This window comes from Podospora bellae-mahoneyi, chromosome 4 (genome assembly GCF_035222275.1).
Source record: "Podospora bellae-mahoneyi strain CBS 112042 chromosome 4, whole genome shotgun sequence".
In the NCBI taxonomy this organism is placed as follows: domain Eukaryota; kingdom Fungi; phylum Ascomycota; class Sordariomycetes; order Sordariales; family Podosporaceae; genus Podospora; species Podospora bellae-mahoneyi.
In genome coordinates, this window is record NC_085883.1 from 1,302,727 (window position 1) to 1,313,631 (window position 10,905).

General features: G+C 34.9%; 2 protein-coding genes across 2 annotated transcripts; one reads left to right on the plus strand and one right to left on the minus strand.

Moving 5' to 3' along the window:
* Window positions 1-2,731, plus strand: QC761_403115 (uncharacterized protein). Its single transcript, XM_062878591.1, has 2 exons — window positions 1-2,182; window positions 2,242-2,731. The coding sequence occupies exons 1-2, from the start codon at window positions 2,109-2,111 to the stop codon at window positions 2,636-2,638; spliced, it is 471 nt and encodes a 156-aa protein (XP_062732084.1). The 5' UTR covers window positions 1-2,108; the 3' UTR covers window positions 2,639-2,731.
* RIB2 (DRAP deaminase) lies at window positions 265-1,704 on the minus strand (the record flags this gene model as incomplete). Its single annotated transcript, XM_062878590.1, has 1 exon — window positions 265-1,704. The coding sequence occupies one exon, from the start codon at window positions 1,702-1,704 to the stop codon at window positions 265-267; it is 1,440 nt and encodes a 479-aa protein (XP_062732085.1).
* Window positions 2,732-10,905: the final 8,174 nt, after the last annotated feature.

Below are 10,905 nucleotides of genomic sequence, written 5' to 3' on the forward strand. Positions count from 1 at the left end.
AGCGCCCGAACCATCATAGCACATTGCCGCAAGCCAACGTCTGCCAGATCGGCCGATATAAATCTGGATCAACTTGTGATCTAGCCCATGGTTAACCCAAGTACCGGATTTCAAGAGGCCGAACCAAAGTTGAGATTGGTACCGAGATGGGCGAGGTGGTGCGGCTATCTCATTGGATTCAGAACTCAAAACATGGAAAACAGCTGGCTTCCTATGAACCTCCTTCTTCCTCCAGCCAAGTACCAATGTATTCGAATGGGTGATCTATGAGACTTCGATTTTCATATCCTCCCCGGCAGCCTCCACTAGATCGTCCATGCCGCCAACCTGTGTTGGTCCGCTTGCGCCTTCGGGCGGCATGGCCCAGGCTGGCAGCGGGCTCACATAACTCCAGGACCCATCGGCATCCTCGTACCGGAGACTGTGCAGCCACAGAGAGAGCTCCTGGCTGCCTGGATCGGTATACAACGGGGTTTCGCAAACATCGCAAAGCTGGCCCGACATCCTTTCCGCCTTCTTCTTGTGATACACGTCCACCATCTCGTCATAGTACGCCACAGCGTCTGCAACCTGTTCCTTTCCCATCCGTGCCAGGCGGGAAAGAACATCCTCATCGGTATTCAGGGTTGCTTCCGCATCATTGCGCCCCAGGTCGAAGCCCCAAACCTTCTGGTTCGCATAGATTGGATCGTTCTGTACAGGATGACCTAGAAACTGTAGGTGAACCCGAATTTGATGTGTTCTGCCTGTGACGGGCAAGCAGCGGACAATCGAATATCCCTCGGTTTCTCTAGTGAACTGGTCTCCGGGACCGCCTGTCTCTGCCTCATCCGGCGACGGGCTGTTGCTGGAACTAGGTTTGATGATTGGCGACGGATAGTAAGCAAGGCGCTTGAAGACAGTCTTCGCAGACTTGCCATTAGCTCGGACCCGGTTCAAGCCCAGTTTTGGAGAAATTTGAAGGATCGGCTGGTCGCAGACAACCTCGCCATCAGGAAATCGACCGACCACACGGGCAAGATATTCTTTCCGAACACTGCGTCTGAAGATCTGGGCACTAAGATTTTCGGCAGCTTTGGCCGTCTTAGCAATAAACATGATGCCGCTGGTTAGCCTGTCGAGCCGGTTGCATGGTCGGGGCGAAAAGGTCGGCCCCCTCTCGGCCTTCATAATCTCCACCACCGAGTTGTAATGGTACCGACCGGCAGGGTGTACTGGCACGCCCGAGGGCTTGTTGATCACGATCATGTCGTCGTCTTCGTGGATGACCTGCACGGAATCTTGTGTAACGGGAGGCTCGTGTCGATGTGTGGTATGCGAAACCAGGTCGCCGTTCACCATCACATAATCCGGGCTCACGATTTTGCCATTGACCGCGACTTGACCAGACTCCATCGCCGCACGGTAATACTCGACCGGTCGTTCGCGAAACTCGCTTTCAAACACTTCAATGATTTTTCTTCCTCGCCATCGCTCCTTGCACCAGGTGTTATATGTGTAGAAATAAGGGGCCACCCGTCGAAGACCATCTTTGAAGAAGTATGGATGTGGAGGGTCCAGCGAGGCTGAAGGCTCGGGTTGCGAGATCAAGCTCGGTTCGGTATAACTGATAGCGCCAGTAGATTCTACGACTTTGTTGTTCTCAGCGACGACAGCAGTCAGCGGTTGTGACGGTGCACCAGGCAGGAGGATGGAGGCGGTCATCGTGCGGGCGAGGGTTGCAAGTGTAGACGTTCTTCTTAACAGGGCTTCGCCGGCCAACATCAGCGCTCCATCAAGCAGAAACTCTCGGAGGTCTGAGGGTCGATAGCCAAGTGTTGGTGAGTTGTGGTGGGGTTCGTGGCAGACTTGAAGATTCACGCTTGATTGGAAGAGGGGTTCACCTGTTCAGATGCTGTACTCGACGGAAAAAAAGAGGCGGTCGGAAATGGCAGTAATTGACAGGTTCCAACCTGCAGGGTTACCCCACAGTCTTGGCTGCAGCGAACCTCGGCTCTTTCCGCAGCTATATTCGAGCCGTCAGCAACAATGAAATTCCTCTTTCCTCACTTCTTGCCTCGTGCTTGTCTTTCGAACCGGAGGTGTTTATCCCCTTTCCTGCCGCTGCAATGTCAGACATCAGCCGTCTCAAAAGCAGAACGAGGGCTGACTATCGATACATTCTGGAATATCGCACACGATGGTAAGAACATTCGATGTCAACCTACTTCTAAGACGTGTTTTGGGATTAATAATGATCAGGAGCGATAACGATATGTACGACCACATGAACAACTCCATTTACAACTTCCTTTACGACTCGGTTATCAATACTTACCTGATGGAAAACTGTGGCCTCCATCCCCCCTCGTCTCCGCAATATGGCATGGTTGTACATTCACACAACGACTACTTTGCTTCAATTTCGTTTCCTGCCTGCGCTGAGTTGGCCCTGCGAGTAAACCGCATAGGAAACTCCAGTGTGGCATATGAAATAGCTCTGTTTGAAAAGGGGCAAGATGCGGTTCGATCTGTGGGCGAGTTTGTTCAAGTCTTTGTCGACCGCGAGACAGGGAGGCCAAATGCAAAGGGGATGAACCCAGAGCTACGCCGGGGATTGGAGAATCTACTAGTGAATCGAGAAGCAAGTAAGCTTTGAAAGGGGGGCGAATATGTATACAAGATACTACGTTTGGCTTCACAAGTTGACTAAAATATATATACTTGTAACAACTATCTGGATCGAAACCTGTCGTGAATCTAACATAGTAGAAATAAATGACACGGATTGTGCACGAAGTGGGATTGCACAGGGCGCGGGCCGCCCGTAGCCAATCATTACCTGACCAATAGGAGGTGGAGCGACGGGATCACTGGTGGAGCGACAGGAGCGCGGTGATACAAAGGAAGAAAAGGTGATTCAGATCACTCTTGGCGAAAGTAATCTAGGTAATCCGGAGGTCTATATATCCGGAGGAACTAGATATGTAGCAGATAGTTACGCAGTATGTAATATAAGTTACATTCGTTAGTATTAAGCTATTGTGATTAAGACAAGCTATTGTTGTGCACTGTTTAGCTGCACCGACTTAAGATTGTCTAGAAGCGCCTTCGATTAGTATCACATTCAAAGGTTTTGGATAGGGGTTCGCCACAATAAGATACTATATATATAGCTTTATATCAAAAGTCTGAAAAGAACTCGTAGGTAGTTTTGATTTCTCAGTAACTACATTATCAGTAAGTGAGGCATATCAGTGAGCGAGGCATATCAGTGAGTGAGGCATATCAGTGAGTGAGGCACATCAGCAAGTGAGGCATATCAGTAAGAGAGGCACCTTCTACTACTCTTTTACAACTATCCTCAATTGCTAGACTAGACCATTAAGAACCAACTACAATCACGTCAGAAACAGCTGAATTAGACCCTTCTGCAGCTTCCTGGCAAGTGCGGGCATTATAGCCAGGCTTGCCGCACACACTACAGCACCGAGCCTTCGTACGAGCCCCCCCTTATGACGAACCCCTGTACAGAACCTCTGAAAGGGACACTGGTTGAAGACAACTTCTGACAATTGGTTCGGTGCAGCTAAACAGTGCACAACAAGATGTCTCGATTGTAACTATAAGATACCGTAAATACAACTGTGAATTGCATGCGGAACTGTCTATCTACACCAGCCAGTTCCTCCGTATATATAGACCTCGTGCCAAGCCGTGCTCAGTGCCCTGAGTATACTAAGCATCCAGCTCAGTCTACTTAGTACCCTGAGCGTACTGATCAGTCGTTCTTTACTGTGATTGGCTCTCCTATACGTTCTCGGATTAGCCCCTGCTCCCGTGGCCCCACAACTAATCGTTATTCCCGTCCGTGTACCAGGGTTGTGACACCCCTGCACTACCGCTATCCGGCTGTATTTCTTCCACTGCCTCCCTACCTACGGCTTTCTAGTCCAGTAGCTCCTATGCATCTTGCAGAGTAAGTAATCCTTCGAGCCGTAAACATATTTTAAGCTCTCCGGCGCTTACTTAGTACCTTATTAGCCTTACGGAGCGAAGAGACCTTTACTTGTAAGAAGGGCTACTTAGTGCATTACAGCTATCGTACCTTTAGTAAATTAATCTATAGTACCTAATATTAAAGTCGGGGAGCTATTTTAATAGTTAGTAATACGAGTTTTAATAAGCGTTAACTATAAGTTAATTTGTCGGGGGTTTTATAGTATTTAGAATACCTAAGGGAGTACCGTGCCCGGCTTTAAGGATAGGGGTATTACCGTACAAAACTTTATATTTAGCTTAGAAAGTACCCTTTTTAAATCGTATAATATAAAGCTAGTACCTACAAAGCTACCCTATATATACTTTTCCGTTATAGAGGCGAAGAAAGTTTCGCGGAAAATATAAAAAAACTCGAATTTACTTACCGAATCAATATATATACATATTAAACTCTTAATTTAGCGGCTATGCGCCTGCTTCAATAGCTTAAAGTAATTAATATCGAGTAATTAAAGATAGTATAAAAAATACGGAGGTATATAAAGTATAATAATATTATTTTACTAATAATAATATTAAAACCTAATTAAAGTAACTTTCGTAACCGTTTACTAATTTAGTAGTTGAATCATTATTAATAATTACGACACATAAAATGAACAATAATTAATATTTACTATATTAATTGGTAAAATAGTATTACCCAGCTAAAATAGTAAACGGAAAAATAGTTTAGTGAAAAGTATTAACTTTTTAAATTACCGTTATTTATTTATATTTACTAAACTAAATTAGTTTTACTTTATTAAGGCCGTTTAAAATTATAATTACTATACCCGTAAAAATAATATTTATTGTAAACCAAATTTCGATAAAGTTATAAATATCGTTATTTATAATACTATATTTAACTTTAATATTTCGTACGAACGTAAACTACTCGATAATAACCTTTAAATCTTCGTATATAGCCTTTTAGTAGTCGTATTTATATATAAAACGCGTCCGGAGCTTTAGTTGGCGTTTAACGAATTAGTATGCCTAGAGCTTGCCGATAGGAAGCGCGTCGCAGGCGTATAGTAGTTAGTTAACTATATCTTTTATACCACTTAATCTGGGTAGAAAAGCTCGCATAGATAGCGTAATAATGTAGTAAATAATAGCCTCCTCTTCTAATTAAGTGAGCTTTTTTGACTTAGGCGTAGTATCGTATCGTACAGACTTACTAGCACGTCGGCGCCCTAGCGTTGCCTGGGAGACTCCATAGGCCTTAGCCGCAGCCCCTATACTTAGCTTTTCGTCATTTTAAAGAGCCTGGAGGGCTAAGATTATTTGGTTTTCTTTTGAAGTAGAGGGTATCTTTGATGGTAGAGAAAAGTAGTTGTTAAGTATAAAAATGTCGCGTCGCGTCGAAAGTGCCCCCCTTACTGATATGCCTCACTTACTGACAACGTACGGTAGTATCTATAGATCTTTTTTTGAATCGAGTTCATTGGAATCTAAAAAATGATATAAGATATCTCTAATTTTCTAATCATAAATAAAGTTATAAGTAAAATTTAATGCTTAAATTTTTGGGGGCTTAATATTTGTAAAATTTACATAAAAATGTGTCACAGAATATAAGTCTAATAATGTTATTATTTTATAGCCAACAATATAAAATATAACTAGTGATTATAATAATAAATAGTTTTGGTTTTTTTAAATAAAATAGCTAGATCTTCGTAGAAAAATGTTACTAGCTTTACCTACTATTGAAATAGTAAGCGATACATATACAATAAAAAGGTATTAATATTAAGACATAGAGAAAGAAAGTTTAGCTTTACAAGATAAGTTAATATAGCTAGAGGCTATAGCAACATAAAAGTTAAAATTGTGATTGATAGTAATAATAATAGCAACAGTAATACTAATACAAAAGGAAAATATAGAGTAGAATATTATAATAAAGAAGGAAATAAAGAAATAAAGTGATGGTAATATAAATGGAGGTAAATGAAATATAGACAAAAGTATAACGTAACGATATATTAGAGGTATTAATTTTTCATTATGATGAAAATAGATTATTAAATATTTTTATGACATTCACTAAGGTGTAAGAAAGTAATAGAATAGTAAAGAATTCAAACTTAAAAGACAATATCAGATTTATTATTAGCTTGAAAAAATCTAGAATATTACATATTTTTATGCACTCATTTGCTGTAAGAAGAAGAACAAAGGAATTGGAAAAAGATTTAAATATTACGTTTGTAGATCAATAATATCATTTACAAATTCGTTATGAAATATTATATAAATTCTGATTCAAGTTGATTTCTTCAAACAAAATATATATCTTAGCAGCATAAAATAGTAATAGAGTAATGTATAGATACACTATTGGAAATAAAAAGGATGAATATGAACTGGTATATTGAAGATTAATTTATAGTTTTATAAGGTACATTTATAATAATTTCATAATGAGGAGGTTTAAAAAACAAATACCGAGGTATAATATAAAAGACGGAGATAGAAACCTTACATACTAATAAGATAAGAAAGTAAAATGTAAATAAGAAAAAGCTATACAAAAAGGAATATTTCCCCATTATATATAGAGACTAACTGATATCATAAGATACTCAGATAATAGTTAAAAAACTAAAGTACTAATATAATAATAACCCAATTAAATTTTAAAATAAAGAATTAATACTTATTATACTATATAAACTGAATAACCTATATATTGTAAAAATTATGTTGCGTTAATCTCCGCAAGGGTAGTGCTTATTCATTATTAAATGAATATTTATAGAAAAAATATGCTTTAACTTCTTGTACTTCGCAAAATTTAAATTGACAGTAAAATAAAAAATATAATGTAAAAAAGACCATAAATACTTGAAGGCTATTAAAAGACTTCTTAATATTTCTTTATAATCTAAACATCTTATATAAATAGAATAATTGAATTAGGTATGAGATTCATGCTTTTAATTAAGCTTAAAACAAAAAATATAATACTTATGTGAAAGTTTCATGAATTTTAAAAATAATCAAAATATTGGAAGCAGTAATAATCGAACATTTCATAACCTTAGATTTTTTTCCTATGACCTCTATAAAGAAGCTTTTTCTTTATAAAGGTTTAGCTAGTTAGGTATTTATAAACAAAGATAATACTTTTATGAATCATTATATAGAAATTATTAGGGTATAGTTATGACGAACCCCTATCCAAAACCTCTGAAAGGGATATTAGTTAAAAGCACTTTTGAATAATCCTGGTTCGGTATAGCTAAATAGTATGTAATAAATAGCTTTTCTCGATCACAATGGTTTAAATACTAATAATTATAATTTATATGGAACTGTGTATCTATACTAGCCAGTTCCTCCGTATATATAGACCAGTGGACCGTGGACCGTGGGACCCACCGCGGTCCCCGGTCCCCATCTTGTTGGTCCGTTCCGTCCAACTGGACCGTGAGCCCCGCTCGATCGCTCGGTCCAGACCTGATTGGTCCAATGTGCCCCACTGTCTCCCAAAACCGTGACATATGATCCATAATCTAAGCGCAGATATTCTTATCTATATTAGTTTTAATCGGTTTAAATGTTAGAAATGGATTTTCTTACATTTATCGAAGTAATTTAAATTTACCGTTAATCTTAACAAATTATTTATTCTAACTAAGCTTTATCAAATTATAAATTTAGTATTTCCTTCATATTATATTTCTTTTCTTCGCCTTTTACCAATTCCTTAAGATTAAGATTACTTACAGGTACTACTGGTTTTAAAAGTAAAATGTAAAAGGTATGTAACGGTAAATATATAATACTAAGTAGCCCTTGCTCGAATATTATTTCCGATATCTTTCTATTAATTTAAACTAAACCTACTTTTGTATATTTAACTTTTTATTAAGTCTTTTAGTACGTTAAATACGTATAGAAAGGAATACTAGATCCTTTCCCTTATAAACTCTAATTTTTCTTTAAACTTACTATGAAATATATGTAATTTACTTTCTTTAATACTAAACCTAGGTACCTTTGTGTTAAATCTTTACCGTAGATTTACCTTCTATTTAATGAGTACGTAAAATAACGTAATTTTCGTCATTTATATTAGTAATATATTATATATTAATTATAGTATAAGTAACATTTTTGTTTAACTACTTTATTGAAAATTAACATATTTCCATAAATATTATTATTTTATGCTTTAATTAGGCCGTTCCGTTGAACTATTTCTTTAAGGATAGTAAACAGAAAGCACTTTATTTACCACCCTTAACCTCATTGTTAACGCTCTTGAAAACTTTTTAAAAAATTTAATATTACGGTCCGTAATAGACTTTTTAAATTATATATCTATTACGAAAATATGATATCATACTGTAACAATTTACTATTTTTTCAGCTAAGTGCTTTTATAAGGTAAAAAGTAATTTATTTCATAAGCGTATTAATTACCGTTAATATATTATTGTATTTTACGTTAATTATCAAATGGTGTTACTTTAATAATTTCATCATAAAATTCATTGTACATAAACTTCCTAATTGTTCCGCTATTAATAATAAGTTTAAAAAATTATAATGCTTACGTTTCGTAACGGTTTCTTTTTTGTACGTATGGTATGATAAAATAGCTTCTTTGATGTTGTCTTTAATCCTTTATTAAATAAAACCATTACTTGATCTTTTCTTTAGTTCTTACGATAGTTATATATCTTTTGAACTTTAACGTATAAATTTATATCATTGATACCGTTTCCATTATTTAGCTTTACGTACGCTGGATTTTTATACTATAGTTTTTCCTAATTGCTTTTTCGAATACCTTGTAGTTTTAATTTTTTATTCATATTACTTTATCATATTATTTAACATCCTTTAAAATTTATTAAAAGTAATTTATTTAGAACTACAATAAATCCCTAAAAATACCTCTTAGCGTTTCCCAAATAGTAAAAATTCTTCAAGTATATCCTTCTAGTAATCGGTTCGCCGGTTAAATATATTTACTTTAACAATTTTAAAGACTTTTTATAATGAAATCAGCATTTAAGTTGTAAAAAAATCTTTTATAATAACAAAATATTTCCTATAGATCTATGTTTTATAGTTAATATTGTTAAAATATAACCTTTTTGTCTTGAACGATTCACTAATAGTAAATAGTTTTTTATCCAAGATTAAGTAGTTATACCGTACCTCTTTTAACTTTTGAAAAGAATTAATCAATATAATTTACCGTTATTATTTTGTGAACCTAATTATTTAGCAATCATATAATCTTATATACTAATGTCGACCTTCAAGAATTAACTAGAGTCTAGTGACTTAGTTACCGTGTCTTTTAAAACAATTTCTTTCAACTTTTAAAATGCTTACTTTTTTCTTACCCTTACTGGAATATAGATTTTTGTGAATCGAGTAGTTAAATAGTAACGTAATATTTAGGCACCTCCGGATAAATATCTAATAGAAATTTATACACCTTAAAAATGCTTTTACATATATTTATAATTATAGTATGGCCTAGTCTTTAATTACCGTAATTTTCTTAGGTTATATCTGAACCTCTTTTAACGATTTTAAGTAATTTAAATATGCAGAATTTCCCATATAGATCTTGCTTTTTTCTTTATCAATTAAAAGTTGGTTTTAAATAGTATATTACATATCGCTTATATATTTTCCTTGTCCTTGTTTGAAGTATATAGATAAGTAATAATATTATTAAAATAATACATTATCACTTTATCGAGGTACTTTTCATAGATATATTTAAAGAAAGATTAAAACAATTTAGCTAGATTAATTAATCCAAATAGTATTATAAATTACTTGGAACAATTATAAGGTATACAAAACACTATTTATATTTATCCTTTTTCTAATCCGTATATAAATATTTCTAGAAGCTATATTTACGTAATGAAGTATTCCGTTACATTTAATTAACTCCGTAATTTATATATCAATAGTCATATGGAATTATTATTCACTATTTTATTATATCATTAATAGTAATTAATATGTCATTAGAAATTACTACTTTTCTTTATTACCGAAAATTCAACGTGTTTTACTAGCGATGTAAACTTTTTAAAATATTATTTCTTTAAACGTTTATTTAAACACTTCCGTGATTCCCTACTTTACTGATCGTTAATTAAATATTTTTACGGTTTTTTTTTAAATCGTAAATAGTTATTATGCCTTTAGTAGATTTTGAAATTGTAGTTTTTATACTAGAGTTACTTTTGAATTGAATTTTTCGGAGGTCCTATATTTATAATATTTAAAAATCATTAATATCATTTTCCTTTTGACTAATATTTGAAGGTAATATTTCCCTATAGAATTCTTTTATCGAACATAGTCTTTATATAACAATCTATTTCTCCTTTTTCCTTTATATTATTCTAACTTAATATGTAAATTATAATAAAATCAGGTTGGTTTCTATACTATCATTTATTAATAGTGTTACTTTAATATCTTTTTAATACGATATAACCTGAGGCTGTTTACCTTGTTTACATTTTAACTATATAATAGTAACCTCGCTACTAAATATCGGGTTATTATTTTATACTTTTACTTTACTCCTGTATTTCCCATAATATCTTTCGTAATCCGGTAAAAGTTACTGGCCCTTACGAAAGGCCGTAAAACATTTCCTAAATAAGAGTGTATTTCAAAATCGTCCTTTTATTTAAAAGTATTTGATGTTGTGAATCTTTTCAATTATTACCGTTAGGCCTCTTCCTACTTTCCATGATTATATTTCCGTTACTTAATCGTTATTTTAAGTTGGTTATAATTTTATGATATCGCCTAACTCTTCTTCGGAAATGCAACGTATAGTCGAGGCTTAAGTAATATATTACTATATATTCCAGT